This window comes from Neomonachus schauinslandi, chromosome 9 (assembly GCF_002201575.2).
Source record: "Neomonachus schauinslandi chromosome 9, ASM220157v2, whole genome shotgun sequence".
In the NCBI taxonomy this organism is placed as follows: domain Eukaryota; kingdom Metazoa; phylum Chordata; class Mammalia; order Carnivora; family Phocidae; genus Neomonachus; species Neomonachus schauinslandi.
In genome coordinates this window covers 34,890,905-34,912,620 of record NC_058411.1, presented here as the reverse complement: position 1 = coordinate 34,912,620, position 21,716 = coordinate 34,890,905, and the positions used below count along the sequence as shown (strand labels likewise).

Genomic DNA, 21,716 nt, shown 5'->3' with positions numbered 1-21,716 from the left:
CGCCCTGTGTGTGCCCTCCCTAGCACTCAGCGCAGTTTGGAATGTGTGTGTTTAACTTGTTTTTGGCTGCTGCCCCCCAAAACTGGCAGCCGCGTGAGGGCAGCGTGTTCGGCCCGCCTCCAGCCCTAGAGCAGCCCAGCCTCAGGAAACACCCCGGAGCCCAGACGTGAGCCTGGGACACGAGTCCATCCAGCACTGTCCGCAGCCAACAGATAATGGGGCCCGCGCAGACTGCCACGAAATAGTTCCAATAAAAGGAACACAGATGGCCAGTAGATGGATGAAAAGATGCTCAGCCTCACTGATAAGCAGGGAAAATGGACGTAACCACCACTGAGCTTTTTCAAGTCTTAACATTTTTCCATATTTGCCTCCCACGCAACCCTTCTCCCTTTGTCTTGCTCCCCCGTCCCCAGCATCACCTTGTCCTAAGTCTGACCCTCGCCATGGCTACAGGTGTCTTTGTGCTGTCACTGTGTGTGTGTCCGTCAACAACACAGGGCAGGCTTTCGTGCCTGTTAGAGCACGATCCACCACACCGCATACTGTGCAGTGCTTTTCTTGCTGACCGTGTACTTCTGACGTTTATCTACGTTCGTGTGTTGCTCTGGTTTATCCATTTTAACAACTATACGGCATTCCCATGTGTAAGTGTACCCCAGTTTCTCGGTTAACATCGACATGGTTTTGGTTCGTGCTGTTGCAGACAGACTTGCAATGTCCTTTGTATTAGTTTGTCTAGGAGAGACTCGCTGGGTTGAAGAGAAACACACACTTGATCTTCACTAGACAGCGCCTACCCGTCCCCCACGTGGTTGTGTTATTTGACGCTCATGCAGTACTCAGGGTGCTGCTCCGTAGTCCGACCTTTCCTTTCTGCTATTCGATACATGGGAAGTGGTACCTCAGTTTTATTTTTGCATTTCCCTGATTACTAGTAAGCTTGAGCATCTTTTCAGAAGCTCATTGACCATTTGTGTTACGGCTTCTGTGAATTGGCTGCCATCTGCTTTCTTTCTTGCTGATTTGTAATTTTAATTGTTTGCCCTTTTCTTGTACATTTGTTGGAGTTCTCTGTGTGTTCTTGATAGTAATCCTGTGTCGGTAGTGTGTGTGTAGTGAATCTCTTCCAGTTCGTGACTTGTCTTTTCACTTTTTGTGGGGTTTTTTTGTTGTTGAATAGGAGATTTATATTTTATAGTGAATAATTTTATTGCCTTTTTGGTTTTTGAGGGTGTGGAGGGGTACTTAAGAAATCTTTTCTTACCCTGAGGTCATACATATATTTTCTTCCCAACAGTTTAAAGTTTTGCTCTTCCCATCTGGATTTTTAATTCTCCTGGAATTGATTTTTGTCTATGGTGAGGGGGGGATATAATTTTATCTTTTTTCCATTTGGATGCCCAGTTCACCAGCACCACCACTAATGGAAGTTTACAACTTTCCTTCTGATGTGTGTCCCATGTACGTCACGTACTCAAGTTTCTATATCTGAGGTGACTCTGTTCTGTTCCTTTGGTCTGTTCGCCTGTCTGCACTATGGTTTTCTTTTTTTTAAAGATTTTATTTATTTATTTGAGAGAGAGAGAGTGAGAGAGCATGAGAGGGGAGAGGGTCAGAGGGAGAAGCAGACTCCCCCACTCAGTGGGGAGCCCGATGTGGGACTCGATCTTGGGACTCAATCCTGGGACTCCAGGATCACGACCTGAGCTGAAGGCAGTTGCTTAACCAACTGAGCCACCAGGCGCCCTGTCTGCGCTATGTTAAGCAAATCTTAAATGCAGGTAGGCAAGTCCCATCCACCTTGTTCTTTTTATTCAAATTTGCCTTGCTAGTCTCTGCTTTTTGCTTTTTCCTGTGGATTTTAGGATCACCTTATCAAGTTCCACAAAAAGCTATAATGGAATTTTTATGGGAATTTCCACTGGATTTAAGATTAATGGGAGAGAACTGACTTCTGAGGCTTTCCATTTGTGAACACAATTTTTCAGATTATCTTACACGTCCTTCAGTGGTCTTTTATTGTTTTCTCCACAAAAGACTATCACATCTTTTGTTAGACTTGTACCTAGGAAATTTATAGTTTTTGTGTCTGTTGTGATTGGAATATTTTTTCCATTATATTTTGTAACTGGTTGTTACTAATGTACAGAAATGATATTTATATTTTAATTTTGTATCCAGCCACCTTGCTGAACTTGCTTAATAGTTGCAATAGTTTGTAGAATCTCTTGGATTTTCTATTTAGAATGTGATGTTATTTTAAAATGAGGACAGTTTTGCCTTTTTCTGATTCTTTTTTTTTTTAAAGATATTTATTTATTTAGAGAGAGTACAAGTGGGGGGAAGGGCAGAAAGCGAGGAAGAGAGAAAATCCTCAAGCAGACCCCAGGGCTCAATCTCATGATCCTGAGATCACAACCTAAGCCGAAACCAAGAGTTGGACACTCAACCAACTGAGCCACTCAGGCACCCCTTTCTTTCTGATTCTTAAGAGTTTTCTTTCTTTTTCCTGCCTTGGGATATTGGCTAAGACCTCCATAGAGTACTGACTGGAGACAGTCATGGGGGGGGCGCTCCTTATGTTGCTTCTGGTTGTAATGGGAAGGCGTCTATAATTTCACCATTACGTAGGATCCTTACTGTTTGTTTGTTTAAGATTTTATTTATTTATCTGAGAGAGAGAGAGAGTGCACAAGCAGAGGGAGGGGCAGAGGGAGAGGGAGGGGCAGAGGGAAAGGGAGAAGCAGGCTTCCCGCTGAGCAGGCAGCCTGATGTGGGGCTCGACCTGAGCTGAAGGCCGACTTTAACCAACTGAGCCACCCAGGTGCCCCAGTGGGGTTTTGATAAATACTTCTGATCTGGTTAATGATGTTACTTGCCCTCTCTTCCTGGTTTGCTAGGTTGTTGTTTTGTTTGTTTCAATCATAATCTAATATTAAATTTTATTGAGTGCTTTTTCTACACCTGATTTTTCTCCTTTAATCAAATATGCTATTATTTTGTTAATAAATGTTCTGATGTTAACCTTACATTCCCAGGATCATAGGACAGTGTGTGTGTGTTTATTTAATACATTGCTGGATTCAGCTTGCTAATATTTTTTGGCTATTTTTATTTAGGATTTTTTGCATGATATTCATAAGAAAAACTGATCTAAAATTTTTGTTTTATTGTATTGCTCTTTCCAGTTTATATTTCAGGATAATATCTTAGCCTCATAAAATTAGATGGGTATTTTCTCTCCCTGCCACGTTCCCCGCCCCCCCCGCCGCCTTTCTTTTTTTAAGTCTTTGAGAACATTTGTACAGGTTAGAGATAATCTGTTTCTTGTAGGTTTGATAGCACTTGCTTGAGAAGCTGTCTAGGCCTGGTATCCTGGTGCAGGAATGATGGGAGCAGAATAATTAACTGTATTATTAATTTATTCATGTACATTTTAAAGAACTTCTTGAGTAAATTTTGGGAAAACTTATATTGCTCTATAGAGTTACTTAGTTTATCTGCACTTCTATATGTTTTGGCATTAAGTCGCTCATAGTATTCTCTCTTAAAAGTTTTAAAACTTAGGGGCAGCTGGGTGGCTCAGTCAGTTGAGCATCCGACTCTTGATTTTGGCTCAGGTCATGATCTCAGGGTCATGAGATCGAGCCCCGTGACAGGGTCTGCACTCAAGGTGGAGTCCGCTTGGGATTCTTTCCCTTTCCCTCCCTGTCCCTCCCTGTTCGCTTGTGCTCTCTCTCTAAAATAAATAAATAAAATGTTAAAAAAAAAAAAGTTTTAAAACCTCTCCTGCAATTCTGTCCCCTTCTTCATTCTCCCCAAATGGAAGAGTTGTGAATACTGGCCTCCAGTTGTGCTCTTAGACCAAAAGTTTCTTTTGGGTTTCTGTGATGTAGTGGAATAGAAAAGAATTTAAACATGGCCTGATACCTTTACTGTGTCATAGGGTTGTGGTCCTTTTTCCTGATTACAAATGTAAATACATGGTGATTGTTTTAATAATTGGAATATATAAAAAAGTATAATTAAGAAAATTTAAAACAATCCTATCACTGTTCCTGTTTGGGTATATGTCCAATTTTTGCCTATAAATCACATCTATAAACACATTTTCAAAAAGTTTGGGATAATGTTGTGCATACCATTTTCCTCACTTAATACCTTATAAGCATTTGCCCATATCATTAAATATTTTGAAAGCATGTTTTTAAGTGGCTACATAATATTCCTTTGTGTCCCATGTACTATTAAATGTTTTTACTAATTCCTTGTGGGTGGACATCAGGCTTTGTGGGCTGGATCTCCCTGGGTGTCTCTGAGGAGTCCTTCTTGCTCAATTCTTACAGGTGCATTTAATTTAACGGCTTCAAGGCTGTGCACATTCCCAAGGACCACTGGGGCGATTAACTGGCATCTGCCCTTCTCTTTGCAGCACCCCACTCACCCTGTGTACAATATTGGACCAGATAAGGTGATCCAGGCCACCATGCACTTTCTGCAGAAGCCAGTCCCAGGCTTTGAAGAGCACGAGGATGAGGCGCCAGCAGAGACTGCCAGCGCCTAGAAGACAGGGGCCCGTGGCTCTGTGCTCACCCACCTCCCCGGTCGGACCAAGGTGTCTATGTTTCGATACCTACTGCACTCTGTGCTGCACAAGCCTTGGCCACTGTGGAGCTGTGGTCCTTTGTCCTTTCTTGTCAAACAAAGCAAAACTGATGGCTCTGGGTTTGGAGAACATAGTGGCGTGGTTTTTTTAAAAATTCTTTCCACTTCTGGCAAACCAAAAATCTGTCAGCCCGCGCGGCACCTGCACCCGGCTCTGGCCCGGCCAGGGCTGCTGGGGAACAGTGCATGCCGGGCAGAAGCAGCCCCTCGCCGCCAGCTCTCCGGCCCGGACAGTCGTATTGAGATGAGTGGTGTCTACGAGTCACTGCTGCGACCCCCGCTTGCACACCACCGTCAAGTCGCCAGGAAGGTGCCCTCCCATGGGTGGAAATGAGTCTGCTCTGTGCCAAGGGGGAGGGGGGGCTTTGGTCCCATCAAAATGAATTCTCCAGAAAAAATCATGGTGGGACTTCACTAGGAGATGCCCAGGGCTGTCACCTCCCACCGCGGTCATTTGCAAGGGAAAGGAGCTGGGGGAGGGGGAGAAAGGTCTTGGGTTGTGAGCTCCTCCGCCTCCGCACCCGAGAACCGAGCCACACCTCTCCCCAGGGCCTCAGCCCCCCATGTGGTGACTTTGGCCCAGGAAGCCAGTTACGAGTGGAAAATGAACCTCCAGTTCAGTTCTGCGCCCGAGGAAGCAGCCCCGTGCCCACCCCTCCCCGACCCCATCATGTACCATGACAAACCCCTCTCGTGTCCGCAAGGCAGCACCAGCGGCCTGTGGCCATTCTGCGTGTTTCCACCTCCCGTCGGACTCCCGGCCCCCTCAAAGGTAGTGTTGTCTTCTCTCATCCCAAGTATTAACGCTACTAAGTCTTTCACCTTAATTTGACTCAGGATTTATGCACGTCCTGCCCACTCTAGGCTCACAGAAATAAAATCAAGTGCTAGATAGGCTGGGGGCCGCCCAGTGTGCTCAGCCTGTCGGGGCCTCAGCTGCACGCAGGGAACCCTTTTTGGCCAGTGGGGGCTTGAGTCGGGCCACCTGTCCGCGTGGCTGACCCGGCCTTCACGTAAGCAGCCACGGACTGCGGGCCGACGGGAGCGCAGAGGTGCAGCAGAGGCTCTTGTCAAAAACTCTGCCCTTCGCAGCCTCTAATTCCCTATTGCTTTGGCGGATGGGGCTATGTATTACCTCCTTGAAATAAAAAAGAATAACATTTTCTATGATGGCTCTCATTTGTGATTGGTACCGAGAAGATTCCCTCCGGATGTCCAGTGGTTGGCGGTATTGAAGATTGCTCCCGGATCGCCAGTCTCCTGCGTGCAAGGTTCCGGGCCCTGTGCGTTAGCGGTCACAGGGCTCTGGCTTGGGCCCCACCTTCAGACACCCGCTCCAGCCAAGGCCACAGTGGGCCTACCGGCAGGAGAAGCTGTTTCTCCCCAGCTCCCCAGAGCAATGTGGTTGACTCCCCAGCACTCTGTACACCGTGTCTCATGGTCCGTCTGTGTGTCTGGCTCCTCCATCTGACTCTGAGCAGGAACTGTGCTCCTGAGTCCTAAGGCAAGCATTCAGCAACAGGTGGGGGCGGTCGTCCTGACCGGAGGCAGGGGGCTGTCACCGGAACAGGAACAGGCCAGAATCCTGCAGGCAGCTGGCTTTCGTCGAGAGATGAGAAGAGGGTGTCCTCCTCTTGGAATATAATCCCTACTACCCCTGTGCTCCCAGTGTCCTGACAACAAAGCTTGGGCCACAGAGCAGCATGGTCAGATGTATCCCTGCCGTCACTAACAAAAGGCCAAGCCCTCGCACACTGGGAGCCTCACACGGTGGTAGCACATGGGTTGCGGTAATGGGTGTGGTTAAGAGACAGAAGGGATCGCTCTGATATGAGCTGGCTTTATTACACCCTGGCCGCAGGGCTTGCGCCAGCCCCAGGGGTAGGTGAAGTGTCTCTCGGTAGAGGAGAGAGGGTCCTTTGCTGGCATGCTTATCTCAGGGCTTCACACTGGCATAATCATGAGACTCCCTTCCTGCTCCCAGTTGGGTCTGGAGGATTTCCTGATTTTACAGCATTCAAGTGGGTGCTAGAGATGAATTCTCAGATTTATCATGTGGGTCCTTAAGTAGAAGGCACTTATGTAGCATTTAAGGTGGGTTACCCCAAATATTTCCCCATCAATCAAGAAATACAAAACTACCACAGATCTCTATACCCAGATGGGCCCCGGCTTCCCTCTTGGATCCATTTCAGACCCACCTTGAGCCCCATATAAGTTGGGCTACCTGCAGGAACCCTCCGGTAGCTTCAGCATCCCAACTCCGAGGGAAGGGTCATGGTCTGGGACAGGGAAGTAAATGTTCTTTATGTCTGTGGGCTATCCTAGGCTCTCTGTGGTCAGGACTACTAAAATACAAATGCTGCAGAGACCAAATATTAACAAAGATGTAGGATGTCTCTCATTCTCTGGGCTAAGTTCAGTTCGATGAAAGTTTGCTTTCCTAATGCTGATAATCAGACCTGAGGTAAACGATACAGAGGTCTATCATGGAGGGCTACTCACTGTTGCTTCCATTTGGGGACACAGGTATTCAGTTGAGGGGGAAGTATTTGCTATTTTATTAGTCTACCATCTACACCAGGGGGGCAGCAAATTTTCTCTGTAAAGGGCCAAATACTAAATATTTTAAGCTTTGCAAACCACTACTCAACTTCAGTCTGCCATTGTAGTACAAACAGCCATAGACCAAGTGTGGCTGTGTTCCAATAAAACTTTATGAAAACAGGCAGTGGGCTAGATTTGGCCCAGCGGGCTATAGTTCGCCTACCCCTGATCTAGACTACATCCCATCCGTATTCATTCAGCATTCTTCCACATCTTTCACGGCTGAGATGCTTTCCCTGTAATACTAATCTCAAATGACAAATGGGCTTGGTAAAGTTTGTATCAAATATTCCAGCCACCCACACGAGCAGTTCAGGGCATTCACTGCCTTTGAACAGGAAGGAGAACTGTGTGATTTAAGACATGGCTACAACTTGCTTCACGCAAAGAGGAAACGTGTTGACTCACAGACAGACATCCAGGAATTAGCTTGGCTGCACGGCTTTGGTAGGTTTCTCCATCTTTCTGTATCAGCTCCAACCTCGGGCTCTCTCCACGTGAGTGTAAAATGTCAGCAGCAATAGCTCCAGACCTTATAGCCTCTCAGGGTGAAGTTCAGCAGATGAGCAACTGGCACTCTCCCGGTCTTCCTTGCTGGCAAGAGTCACTATGTGTCATTGGCTTTGATCAGGCCAAGGACCTTTCCAAGAAGCAGCCCAGTGGCCAGGAGATGAGAGTGCACCCATTGACCTAAGTCTGGATCACATGCTTCTCCCATGAGTGGGCAATGGGGTTCCATCAGAAACACACAGTCTAAGAATGGGGAAGGAATGAAGCCGCAAATGCAGATTAGGGTTGTAGCCTAAGGGAGGACACGGATGCTAGCAAGACAAATCACCATTGCTCTCTACAACCGTGGATTATTACTGAGATGGAAACCTGTGGTGGACATTGTTGGCATCCATTCTTCCCCTCCCCAACTGTGGCGGCCAATAGGCTTGTGTGGATTTGATCCCCTTCCTTTTTCCAGGTCCAGGCCCTGACTGGCCTAAGCCAATCATCTTAATCCGTCCGTCTTTGCTTCAGTAATTTGTTCAGGTTTGGCAATAACCCAAGCCGAAGCCAGTCAAATGGCTTGGCCCAGCCCCACCGATGGATGTGGGGCCAAGCACGTGGCCTAAAACAGACCAAAGAGAGAGAAGCCCTGGACATTATATGATGGAGGAAAAGCACCTCTCTCCTGTGAGGGATGGTGGAATGTGTGGCCTGGGGCTCCTACAACCATTTTCCTGCCTAGAAGGAAGCCAGTCTTAGAAGCAGTACACACAGACTCCCCGACTTACTGAGAAACATGGCCAGAACCCTGATCACACCACTCCTGCAGCTTGCCTGGTCTCTGGATTTTTTCAGCTATGTGAGCCAACCTGAGTTGGATTTACTATTACTTGCAACCAAAAGCATCCTAATACATACAAAACCTGATCCCATATTAGCCCCTTGGCTATCAAAGTCCTTACCTGCTGCCTGAAGGACACTGACCCCCCTCCCCTCTTGCCACATCCACCCAAAGAATAACCCCTAAGAGAGTTCCTTCTGACCTACTTGCCTTGTCTCATTTGATCCTTGACTCAGCCTCATGAGGCGGGTGAGGCAGGTGTATTATCTGCATCTTACAGCTGTAGAAACAGGCAGAGAGCTTCAGTGAATCACCCACGTTTCCGAGCTCTTGAGTGGTGGAGTCTGAACCTGACCCCAGATCCGCTGCCTCCAAGCCCATGTGTTCCCATGCCTCCAGGTGTCTAAAGGAAGGTGAGATGGGTGGTCTCAGGAATGGGGGCAGGAGCTAAACATGCATGGGTTACCTCCAGGGCTGGACGGCTGAGACCACAAATGCTTGTCCCCATCTTTTACCAGGACAAGGACGGTGACAGCCAACAGCAGGTGCAGGCTCACCTCACCCCTCTAAGCCACCTCCCACTCTGCTAAGTCCTCAGCGTAGAGCGACGCTCCCCGCCCCAAATGGGTGCCACCCCAAGTGCAGAGTGTGACACCGCGTGACTCCCAAGCAAGGTCGTGGTGAGTCAGTCTTTCTGGGAGCAGATCACGGCCCCGAAAACAGCCCGCCCTCCGCAGCCTGGCCTGGCCTGCCTAGCTGGTTCCTGGACATCCTCTTCACTTCCCAGCAATAACCTCGCCTCTGCTTTCCACCAGCTGGTGCAGGAGGCTCAGAGAACGGGGCCAGGGGCCGGATGCCTCCCTCCCACTTCTTGGGCACATCCAAGAACAACCAGGCAGGCGGTGCCAGCCCAGCTTACTGGAAAACTTTCCCTGCCCCCTGCCCCTCCTGCATAAACACGACTCCTGCAAAATAACAATAATAGGAACACATTTTAAAAAACAACCTTTTTATTTTAGGACAGTTTTGGATTGACCGAAAAATTGCAAGGATCGTAGACAGAGTTCCCATAGACCCCTTAAGTCAGTTTCCCTAGTGTAAGCATCTTACATGGGGGTGGAACCTTTGTCACAACGAATGAACCGATATCGACACATTACTACTAACTAAAGGCCATAGTTCAGTTAAATAACTTATTTTTTACCTAATGCCCCTTTTCTGTTCCAGGATCCCATCCAGGATACCTCATTACATTTAGTCGTCAAGTCTCTCCTTAGGCTGCTCTTGGCTGTGACAGTTTCTCTTAGACTTTCCTTGTTTTGAGTGACCTTGACAGTTTTGAGGAGTACTGGTCAGATATTTAGTGTCCGTCAATTGGGATTTGTGTGAAAACCATTAGACTGGGGCTGTGGGTTTTGGAAGGCAGGCCCCAGAGGCCAAGCACCCTCTCTTCACATCCTCTCAAGGGGCCGTGTGTCCACATGGCTTATCCCTGGGGCCATTAACCTTGGTCACCTGGCTGAACAGTGTGTTTGGTTACCCCACTGTGAGATTCCTCTTTCTTCCCCTTTCCAGACTGTCTGTCCCCCTTAGTAGGAAGTCCTTGTGCACGGTCCATACAGCGGGAATGGAGAGTTATGCCCCACATCCTTAAAGGTGGAGTATCTACATAAATTATTTGGAATTTTTCTTTGGGAGGTTTGTCTTTTCTCCATTTATTTATTCAATCGTGTTTATATCGGTATGGACTCACGAGTATTGATTTTATACTTTGGGTTATGTTCCATACTATGTTGCTCAGATTGTTCTGGCTTTGGCCTTTAACTCTTCCAGTTGGTTCCTGTGTCCCTTTGACATCTCCACACTTCCTTACTTAGAAAATAATAATAAAAAAATAATAATCATGCGTTTTGTCATCCCTTTTCTTTCAAGAAGTATGGCATGTTGAGAATCGTTGACACTGGAGAATGGGTACATTAGGGTTCAGTACATTACTCTCTCAATCATTGATAACATTCAGTTCTTTCCAGAATAAAAAGTACTGCATGCCAATGATCTTGGATGTGAGACTTCATGTTGTCCTCTGCTGTACCTGTGATGGCCTGGGCAGATGGGATAAAGGTGGTGACAGGAGCTGAGGACGTTGGCTCCCAAGTCAGAGAAGGCTAAATGTCACAGCCTTATCAAGGGCAGGGCCAGGGGACCCTGGGACTGCAGGGGGCTCTGTCCCCCAGGCAGGCTGACAGTGCCTGGCAGGAGAGTGGTGAGGGTCCGGCAAGGAGCAACTCTGGAGGGGGATGACAATACCCAGGAGAGCTATGCTGCGCTCCCAGGAGGGCTGATCCAGTCCCTCCCCTCTCTCTTGGGAGCAGTGGCTGCCTGGGCCTGGATACCAAGGCAGCCAGTGACTCTGGTGGAATGGGCAGCAGAGGCTCTGGCCCACCTTCCCTTCACCCAAAGCCTCCACTGGGCGCTTGTGGGGAGGGAGGAAGGCGAGCACACCAGAGCTTGGGAAGCGAGGGCCTGGCCCTGTTCCTTGCCCCTCCGCATGCCAAGTCCATCGTGGAGGGCCTGGCTTCAGATCTCCTTCGGCTTCTGGAGTGCAGACGTGCACCTCTGGGCCATGTGCTCGAGTCTGGTCTCTGCCTCCTCCACGCTTCCTCAGCTGCCCTGAATCTCCCCAGCGCCTGCCATAGCGCTCGGCTCAAGATCCGTGCTGCTCGCAGACCTGGGGCTGAACTCTCCTAGAGGCAACCCCAGAACGGGCCGGCAAGCGCACAGAAACGCTCGTGCGCCAGAGGCTGGAGTCGCTTGGCATGTGCACCTGCGTGTGTGTGTGTGTGTGGGGGGGGTACCCCGCGGTAGGCCAGGCTCTGTGATAGCGAGGAAGCAGTGAGCACGGAGACCAGGCCCTGGCCTCGGGGGAGCTTCCAGCCGGAAATGCCTGCCGAAGTGCTCCCAGCAGCTCTGCGCAGAGTGGCCAGCCCCAGACTCATCTCCTGGGTGGGAAACCTGGCCGAGCTGTTTGAACAAGAGTTCCTCTCCCTGAAGTCTCCCACTGGCCTTGTGGTGGCTGTTTGCTGTGGACGTGACATTCCTTCTCTTGGCTGGCTGGCCTTGCTGTGGCCTTTGGCCCAAAGCCATCGGCCACTGTCCTTTAGCCCCAGACCCGCCCCTGCCACCTGTGAGCCATCGATGGCACGGGAGATAGGAAACAAGGAAGCTCTCAAGCATGTGCGTGGGAGCCGCACTGTCGGCTCCTCTGGCTGGGGGTGACTGAGGCGGTGGGGGGCAGCTCCGCATGCCCATTGGGTATTTCTTGGCCCAGACCCTGCGTGGCTCATTGGGCCCTGGCAGGAGCCAGCTTATGGGGTATGTACCCTTCTCAGCTGGCCTGCTATGGTAGCTGTCAGGTTTCTGTTTCTCTTGGCAGGACACTCAGACCCTCCTCACGTTCAGCACTGGAGTGGAAGGTTCTGGCACAGATTTCTTAACATTGGATCCTTGATTTTTCTTCCCCGCTGCCCCCTCTGGCCTTCAATTTACTGGGAAAAATTAACAGAGACTGTGCTGGACAGTTTTGCCCAGAGAAGGCTATCGGTATACAAGGGCCCCACTTCTGCCATGGTCATCGGAGGAAAACAATCCTAAATGGGGCCTGGCAGTCAGAACAGGCTTGCCCAGCTGGTTGGGAACTGTCCAGGGCCACCCGTTGGGCTCTCTTCTAGACACGCCCATCCCGCTGGGTGTGTGTGCGTGCACAAGGTACACACATGTCGGTCAGCGTGAGCTAGAGTGTGTGGGCCCTGGGGTCTAGTCCACATGGAGACAACAGGCTAGTCTGTCCCCACCTCACCTCTCCAGGCAGCTCAGCTCAAGGGGCCCCCGAGAGGGAAGGCTGAACAACAAGGACTCAGCCACTATCAGAAGCAAGCCCGGGCAGGAAAGAGCGAGCAGCCACAAGATGGGCTTGCAGGATCCCTGTGCGTGGCTCAGCACGGGCCGCCAGGCAATGCAGAAATCCAAAGTAAAACCAGGATGGAGAACAGGGCGAAGGAACTAATATGGTAATGGGTCATGGCTCCGATCCAGCTAGCAAGGCTGTATTTCGTTTCCATGTCCAGAGTTTTTCAAAAGGTAGTAAGATTTGTGGTCTTGCTTGAGTTCCAACAGAAATCAAGGAAAGCCTATTTGCTACCACCCTCTGGTATTCAACATGGATTTACTTCCTTTTAACGATTAAAATGAAATGCACTGAAGGATGGGTTTTATTCCCTCCGTGTTTCAACAAAACTCAAACAGAAATGGTCACACAGCCCAGGGCCCACAACGGCAGACAGACCTAGGGCTGGCTAACATCTGAGTACTTACCAAGTGCCAGGCACGGTTGAAGGGCTTTTGCACTTACACCCGTACGCCTCACCATGGCACTTGGTGCTATCTCTGTCCTCCTGTTCTGCCTCAGGAGACCGGGGCAGTGTCACCCAGAGCCAACCCAGGAGGCACGGGGAGCGGGGGGCCTGGGCCATCAGGCACTAGCCCGCAGCAGCTGCTGGGCTCCTGGCCCTGCCCGGCTCCCGGCCCCGCCCAGACCCTGAGGGAGCGACGAGGACACTCACCAGCTGGTGACTGTTCGCCCGGAGAGCCTCCGAAACTCCAGTGGGGGCCTGCCCGATGCCGTCACTCCGGCCCAGCGTAAGCCTGCTTATCCAAACTTGTCCAGGAATGGGGTATTTGGCCACTTTGATTTCCATCTCAGGAATTAAGTAGAAGAGGTTTTTTATCCCCTTCCCGAGGAAAGCCTGGCGCTGTATTAATTAAATTAGTCCATGCCTTCATAACCCCACACAGTGGAGGGCTTTCTGTCTTTGCCCATTCGTGACCTAGCGGGGCTTCCGAAGGGCCCTAGTTCTCCCCGTGGTGTTTCCATTGGATGGCCAATGCAGAGGCCCGCAAACTTTCTCCCTACCCTGCGTTTCCTCCTCAGGCTAGAGAAACTGTTGGGAACAAAGAAAGGCTCTGGTTTCATGTTTCCGGAGGCTGTCCAGGGTGGAGCCTGGCCAACAGGCCTGAGAGACAGCCTTGCTCCGACTGGCCTATAGACCTGCCTGGCCATCAGAGGACAGCCAGTGTGTGGTATAAAGATGGGGGAGGCCCCATGCCATCACCCTTGCTGGGGGCTTCAAAAGCAGGCGTTAGGCAGCCCTCAAGAGTGTGAGAGCGCCACTGGGAAAAGGGAAAACCCAGCAAGGCAGTCCTATCAAGTGGATGGCTTCCCAAGCCCCTCTCTTCCCGCCCCCCTTTCTCCCAAGTGCACCCTTAGAGGGCCTGACCTTACGCCCACTTTGCTAATTCGGCTCAGCTGCGCCTCACACTTTCTCCAACAGCTTCTTTCTGTTCTCTGCATTATTTTCCTTTGGGGAGTCAAACCTAAGTGCATAAGAACCATGTGGGAGAGCCTGTTGAACAGACGGGCTCTGGCTGTCAGGCCACAGTATGCTTTAGGTCAGAGACGCAGGAGCCCAGAAAGGCTTTTAACAAGCACCCCTGGGAGTGGCTCAAGGACCCCACCCTGAGTACCAGCACCATGGGCACGACACGAGCGTCCGAAGTTCAGAGGCTCCGAAGAACAGCGGGAGGAGGGAACGGCAGCACCTCACTCGGGCTGACAGCAGGCCTAAGGAACCCACAGGTGCCTCTTCGGTTTTAAAGAGCATGTCAGTCCAGTCCTGGGGTCCCCTTGCTGTCTCTTTATTCACCTTGCCTTGGAAGGGGTGGGAAGCGTCTGTGGGACCCCGGGATGTCCGCCCTCACATACTGCAGGGAAGGCTGGTTGCAGGAGCGGGGTTTTTCCACCTTCTGGTCATCCCTGGTCACGTGCTTTGTGTAGCTAATGAGCTGGCACCGGGGTGCTCACTAGGGCCTGAGGTCGAGCACGTTAGAAGCATGATTTCATTTAACCCTCACGGCCACCTGATGAGGCTAGTACTATGATTATCCTCGTTTTATGGATGAGGACACAGGCTGGGAGAAGCGGCTCCGAGATGAGCAGCCACTGACAGAGCCAGGGTTTTGAACTCAGGCAGTCTGATTTCAGAACCCAAGCATAGAGCGCTCTATTTCTAGAAACAGAATTCTGCTTTCTTCAGTCCCAGGTCAGGGCTCCATCTCCGCTCATCTACTTAGTCTTGTTTTTCAAACCTTTCCCAGCTAAGATGATAGCTCGGTGAGCTAATTCTTTGCTGAACTTGTAGCTACTCTACGTACGGGGTCCGCATATCAAGAATTTAAAAAAAACCGGGCCATTTAAAATACCCTTGTACTTGGGACAATCGTAAAGGTAGGAAAATACCAAGCTTACCATTGCGAAAGAGAAACAGGTGGCTTTCTTCAGGACCCTTGGTGCCACAGTGACCAGGCACATCACCAGGTTCCCCAGCTCTTTGCCGCCTGCCACAGCGCAGCGACTCGCTGGGCGAGCAACCCAGGGTCAGCCTTTGGTGTCCCGGGAGATGCATACCTTGGCTTCCTAGACAGACCGGAAGGAACCGAGCCGGGACTCTCTTTTGTCCCCTTCAGCGAGCACAACCTCCAGCTTGGGTCTCCTACCTTGTTTTCTTTTCTGGGAAGCTGCTTTCTTCCATCACACCATGTAGTCAGGTGGTTCACATCTTCCCAGGAAATAGTAGCCTCCCATCCGGGCCCTTTTCTTCCAACTGGTTTGTTGAAATTTTGAGGAGCCGAAAACTCAAGCCCTTGTCCAGCCGATATCCTGGAGCCAGGGCTGGCTCTCGGGGCCATCGCCTACGGCTCAACTGCCCTTCTCCCCGCTCCCCACCTCCCACGTACCCAGCTGCACACTCCTTCCACCTCAAAAACACAGCTTCACCTGCAGCTTGCTCCTGAGGCCCACCCCTTCCCTTCCGAGCCAATTGTGTAGGAGATTTATAATTAAGGCCAGATATACAGAGATATAATAAACAGCAACAAAAAAGAGGAAAGCATGAGACCTTTGAGGGCTTATTAAATCACCTAACTTCATTCTCATTTTCTTATTCTTGTCTCTATTCCTGTCTTGGAAAGGAGTGCCTTTAATAAATGGGATGCTGTTCTCCCAGCATCCTTGTTTTCCTAATTGCAATCATGGTTTTGGGGGTTTGGTTTGATCATGTTCCAAACTGCCTGTTGTAGAAACACGGCCTACCTATCAACTCCCATTAACCAAAGAGATGCTCTGAACTCGACATCTGGTTGACAGGAGCCCGAGCACTACCATTCTAAAGAGAGGGACAAATCAAAGAACTGATTTAACTTCACTCCCTCCCTTGGTCTAGGAATAGCAATGTTTCCTGTCAGCCAGACAGGAAAACCAAAGCTGAGCTGTGCTCTGGCCATAAATTCTCTTCCTTTCAAGGTGAAACAAGTTCAGGCCAGTGTTGGTCCCTAGGCCGAGTGGAGCTAACATGATGCTGTGAACGAGCCTCCTGTATTTCCAGCCCTGGGCAGCTCTGCTGCCTCCTCTTACCGTGGTGGAATTCTCTAGAAACACAAAGGAGCTAGAGACTACCAGTCACCCCTGAACTGGGCATTCATTACCAAGAGAAACCCAAACCCACAGCTCTGGGCTACCAATTCCCCAAGGGTCATTTATTTAACAGGAACGGTCTCTAGAAATGTTGCTCTGGATAACCCCATCCCTGTTGGAACTTTAAAAGCTACTCTCCAATGAGCAAAGTCACCACCACTGGTTTACCCATCCCCTGGCCTGGCCAGCTGAGCTGAGCCCTTACAACAAGAAGGGGGTTGCTGTGACTTCCAGGAGCTCTGCCTTCTCTTAGCTTTCCCCACGGGCCCCGTGGCCTTCAGAGGGCTCTTCCCTTAACCATCTTGGCCTCTGCAAGGGCAAGAAGACACCACCACCAAGAAGGATAAAATAAGTTTTTATTTATAGTCTTATAGTAAAGGGAAAAGCCTTAACTTGCAAGACAATTCTTGGGCAGTATGTACAACATACTTTTTATTTCCATGGAATGGAATCAAACACGGACTGAGACTACAGAGTACACACTAGAAATCAGCAAATGCCAGGAACGGAGTAGGAAAAAGACAAAGAAATGAGGCCTAAACACACAAACCCCTTCACTGGGATCTGCTGACCGCAGCCAGGACCAGGGCTGGATCATACGACGGGAACGGGTTCCAGGACATGTGGAACGGGAGTGGGGTGAGGGCGGGGAAGGGTCCGCACTGGGGGGCGGGTTTAGTACCAGGTCAATTGCTCTTGGTATTTACATACAAAATCAGTTGGCTCTATTTCTTAGAAATACACACGGAAAGAAAGGAAGATTTGATCATCACTTTATGAATCTGCCGCTTTGCAATACCAACATCATCAGAAATAGGGACAATTCACTCAGATTCAAATTTCAGTAGCAGGAAATAAATATCAAAACATCATCACTGGCCCTCAATACAAAACCTCTCCCCGACCCGATCCTCCCTCCTGGTCCCACCCCCACCACCCCTCGGCGGCTACCACTTCACCGCTGCCCCCCACACGTACCCCACGAGTGTCACGCGGCCCTCCCTAAGGCTGGCTGACAGAAGCAGGAGTGAAACAGGCCAAAGACTGTGCTGCAACTCTGTCCCCACTTGTTTTTATACCACAGACTTCTTCAAGGATCTGGCCTTTTAATAGCGATAAATAGCTTTTTAGGAAAAAAAAAAATCCTTTAAAAGAAGGGGGATTAATTCTGATTACTCCAAACCGGTCATCTTCTTAAAGTAGAGCAGTCCACAGATTCACAAAGTCTATCACACGGAGGTGAGGGGGGCCCGGGGGAAAGGGCCCAGGAGGGCGGGAGGAGCTGGTGGCTGGTCAGGACACCATGTGCTCGGAGGGCCGGCCGGCCGTCTGTCCTCCACAGAAAAAGCTGCCAAGTTGGGGTGTTTTGGTTTAAAAATTCCTGGTGGGGGCAGGGAATCCCTGAAGGGAAATGTTAAAAAAAAAACAAAACAAAACTGTGGAAATGGGGAAGGAGAACGAGAGCTGTTATCCAAGAGCTTCTACGTAAAAATAAAATTAAAAAAAAAATAGAAAGAGAAAAAAAAGTCTCTTAAATGTTTGTGAGGGTTCTAGGGATGAACTGAAAGGAGGATGGGACGATGGAGGAGACAGACAGTTTGTATTGCTGGCCTGCCCCGCGGAGCTTAGCTGGCCTCCATCCGGAGCTTCTTCCTGCTTTGGGGCTCTTCGGGCTCCGACTCTGAGCTGGAGTCCGAGCCTCCATCGAAGGCAGAGATGGTGCTGCCCTTGGCGTTGGTGTAGAGGCTGTTGTCTGAGGAGGGGTAGTTGGTCTGCAGTTGGGCACTCGACCTCGCCTTCTCCAGTGCACGGACTGAAAGGCAACCAAGCGAGCGGGTTACAGCCTTCTGGAGACTGGGGGAATAACCAAGTCTCAGCTCAGGGTCCAGCCTGTTCTTCCGAAGGGCTTGCTGGCCCCCGAGGCTCAGAAGTAACACCCTTCTGGTGGCTGTTCCACCCACACGCTTCATTTCCCTCCTCCTTTCCCAGCCAGACCCAGGGGCCCAGTGGACATGGCCAGCCGCTCTGCAATGCCACCCAACCCTCAAGAGAAGGCCTGTGATGACACCATCCTGCCACAGAAGCCGAGTGTAGAGACAGGAGCCTAAGCTCCCTGTGGGACCTAGCACTGCAGTGACAGAGGGAAAGCTGGCCCGGCCATGCCAGGCTCCACAAAGGGTGTGAAGGCCACACAACAGTAGGAAAGGATGACATAGGATGTGTCAGCCAAAGTTTTGGCTTAGCTCTCTTGTACAAGATCCACTTGGAAAGACAAGCTGGACACTTGGAAGCAAGTCACCAATACACACAGAATACCTGGGCCTTTCTACACACAGCCCCTACATGCAGGCTGCTCGGCCCAGTAACCAACCCGTTGCCACCTCCCGCTGCCCATCCCCTGGGGTTCAGCTCATCTTGAGCCTGGAAGGTCAACCCGTTTATTTTATTTTATTTTATTTTATTTTATTTGAGGTGTTCTAACCCAGGTGGTTACTTGCATTTCCTTTTACTTGCATCTTCCATGAGGGAGGAAGAGAAGTGAATTCCCCAGGAACAAAGAACTTGATCAGCTCTCGCTTTCCCCTGTGGTTGTAGGAAAAGGCGGGTGTGAGCATTGGAGAACAGCATGGGCCTGGCCCATAGGCTGCCCTGATTGGACTATCATTGACAATGGGGAGGGCTCACTGTCCCTGAACACCTGGAGTTTCTGGTACTTACACAGCACACTCCAATCCAAGGACCTCAAAGCTCTTTTGAGACACCTGATGCTAGGTGTGACCCCTACTGCAGGCAGAGCACCTGAGCCCCAAGAAGGGGAGAGATCAGGTCAGAAAAAAGTCTCCAAACGTCCAACCCCTAGACTCCACTGTTCCCTCACTGGCGGCTCAGGTCCTTCCTCAGGATGGTTCTAACACTCAACTATTCAGGCCCCAGAAGCAGGGCTGCAGCTGCGTATGAGCACGCGCTCCGTAACTGGTTCTGACTCTGCAGGCCCAGGTGCGAAGCGCTGACCTGGCCGGAGCGCAGCAGGGCCAGCGGCCCCACCGGCTCAGGGGCTCACCTTGCTGCTCCAGAAGAGCATTCTGCCGCTTGAGGTCATCAATATCTTGCTGGTGTGTGTGGTTTTTCCTTCGCATATACTGGATATACTCTGTGGCTTTGTCTAGGATTTGGGCCCGGGATGCCTGTTGCCATAGGAGAAAAAGCAAAGGGAACAAAATAAAGACCTAGTCCAAGCAGTGAGGAAACCACGCCTTTCTGCAAGAGCAGCCCAGGGGAACAGAAGCAGGAGGGTGAGGCGGGACAGGACCGAGGAAATAGTAACTGCTGCTGGGAGCCTTCTCCGTGCCGGTCCAGGGGCCTCCCGGCAGCACGCTCTGAAGCAACTCCACCAGGAACCCGAGGTCAGAGAACCTTACTGGTTTATTCGAAGTCACCAGCTACATATGGCCGAGCCTGGATTCAAACTCGGATCCATCGGACTCCTGAACTTGTACTCCTCCCAGCCCCTTTGGTTCTTCAGGCTGCTTTCAAGTCTTCAGCCTGGCTACATCTGAAAACATTAAAATAGTACTTAACTGAGAGCTTACGCTGCCCACTCTCTGCTAGGGAGTGATACGGGCAGCTGGGCCAGAGAGACAGGAGCAAGGTCTAGGGGGAGCCAGCTCAGAACTGCAGTAGGTGTAAAGCTTTTCACCCAGGTCCCTAGATTTCAGACAAACCCTGACTTCGTTAACATTTCCAACTGAGCCATGCTGCTGTGTCATTATTTCAGCCTTCCTGGCTGCAGAGACTTTAGTGAGAGCTGTCTGAGCTTGATGTCAACACAGGAAGGGCAGGACATTGGGCCATTTCAGGAAGCAACCACACCTTGACCATGGCCATGGGCAGCCCAGGCACTGCCCTGTTAGAGGAACAAGTTGATAAGCCATTAAAATGGATGTCAGGTTACTTGGCCCCTGGAGGTCCAACATGCCTGCAAAGAATCCCTCCAGGTTGCAAACATGGCCAGAGTTACTCATAGCCAGGCGGCTAACCAGCCAAATTGGTAGAATGGTACAAAGCCCAGAGGACTGACACCCAAGGCAGGGTAGTCTAGAAGTTGAGTGTGGTGGCAAAGCTTCTTACTCAGGGTAGGGCAGTACCAGACAGTTCTGTGTTACAATCCTAGCGGGTCCTAAACAACCAGAACACAACAGGAGAAAATGGCAAAGAGGACATCTACACTCAGGCTAGCAAAACTAAATCTACTTGTATTAAATCCCGACAATCTCAATTTATATACCTCAGCCTGGGCTGCGGGTCAGAGAAGTTTGCAAGGCCTGGATTTATTCACCACTCCTCCCAAGTACCAGAACTTCCAAGCTTTCCTCTTATATAGCATGCTTAGGGCAATTTCCTCAAAAGGAAATTGTCCATATTTAACCATTTTTATCTGCTGCAAATTATGTGCAAGGTACTGAGCAGACACTGTGGGGAAACAAAATGTATTAGTCATGGCTTCTTTGGCCCAGAAGCTTACTTACTATCTAGCTGAGGAGATAAATATATCTATACACAGACAAATCACAGGGCAGCACCGACAAGTGTAACTTGAGTAGTACAGATTAGAAAGGCCACGGCAAAGATGGCTTTTGGCTGGAGCGATTACCTACTGTGTGCCAGGCACTGGCCCTGGCTGTGTGTGTGCACGCACACACGCACACACACATTAGACTCAGGTGACATCTGTGGGAAAGGGTCACTCTGGGCAAGGAGAGTAGCACAGCAGGGGTACGGGAGTGGAGACTGAGCCAGGTGTGTTTCTGGAGTCAGTCAGCTTCTGTAGCAAGAATAAGAGTACCTAGCAATGGAGGCTTGCAACCCTGGCTGCAAGGCTGCTTCCGACGCTGTTTCCCATTTCTGCCAAAGGGAACTTATTAGGATGTAATTACTAGGGGATAAATTGAAAAAAAGAGGCAGATAATCAGAAAGGACTAATTAAAATACTCTGCTTCTCTGTATACTATAGATGGAATTGAAAAGAATTACTGTAGGATCGGTGGCAGAGCGGCAAGGAAGAGTTTTAGGCACCCAGGAGACAGGTGCGTTCTGGGCTCTGTGACCGCAGACCGAATTTTGCTCTCCATGGCTATTTCTTTCTTTCTTTCTTTTTTTTTTAAGATTTTATTTACTTATTTGACACAGAGAGAGAGACAGTGAGAGCAGGAACACAAGCAGGGAGAGTGGGAGAAGGAGAAGCAGGCTTCCCTCGGAGCAGGGAGCCCCATCTGGGACTTGATCCCAGGACCCTGGGACCATGACCTGAGCCGAAGGCAGATGCTTAACGACTGAGCCACCCAGGCATCCCTCTCCGTGGCTATTTCTTATCTGACTAGAAATTCTCTCAGACTCCACCTAGCCCTCCAAATTCTATGTACCCCATCAATGATCTAGTTGCTATGCATATTTACATCCCAGTCTCTCTTAAAGTTTGCCTATTTTTTCAACTAACAGTTCCCAGAAAGCAACACTGCAAAT

The 21,716-nt window shown here is 50.1% G+C and overlaps 2 protein-coding genes across 4 annotated transcripts in view; one reads left to right on the top strand and one right to left on the bottom strand.

The window, feature by feature from the left end:
* The window catches only part of LOC110590549 (protein farnesyltransferase subunit beta), a 63,886-nt gene extending 58,059 nt beyond the window's left edge, over positions 1 to 5,827 (top strand). Inside the window, exon 12 of the mRNA XM_021701368.1 lies at positions 4,436 to 5,827. Coding sequence (XP_021557043.1) covers positions 4,436 to 4,567 — 132 coding nt within the window. The 3' untranslated portion in view covers positions 4,568 to 5,827. The remainder of the gene's footprint in view (positions 1 to 4,435) is intronic.
* A 10,708-nt stretch (positions 5,828 to 16,535) lies between these two features.
* MAX (MYC associated factor X) overlaps positions 16,536 to 21,716 on the bottom strand; it is a 26,170-nt gene continuing 20,989 nt past the window's right edge. For 2 of the 3 annotated variants that reach the window (XM_021701319.1, XM_021701321.1), the window contains 2 exons: positions 19,258 to 19,381; positions 16,536 to 18,009 (listed from right to left, as the gene is read on the bottom strand). In XM_021701319.1, coding sequence (XP_021556994.1) covers positions 17,822 to 18,009; positions 19,258 to 19,381 — 312 coding nt within the window. In that variant the 3' untranslated portion in view covers positions 16,536 to 17,821. Of the gene's footprint in view, positions 18,010 to 18,694; positions 18,780 to 19,257; positions 19,382 to 21,716 lie in introns of those variants that run through there. The other variant, XM_044917765.1, reaches the window with a different exon arrangement.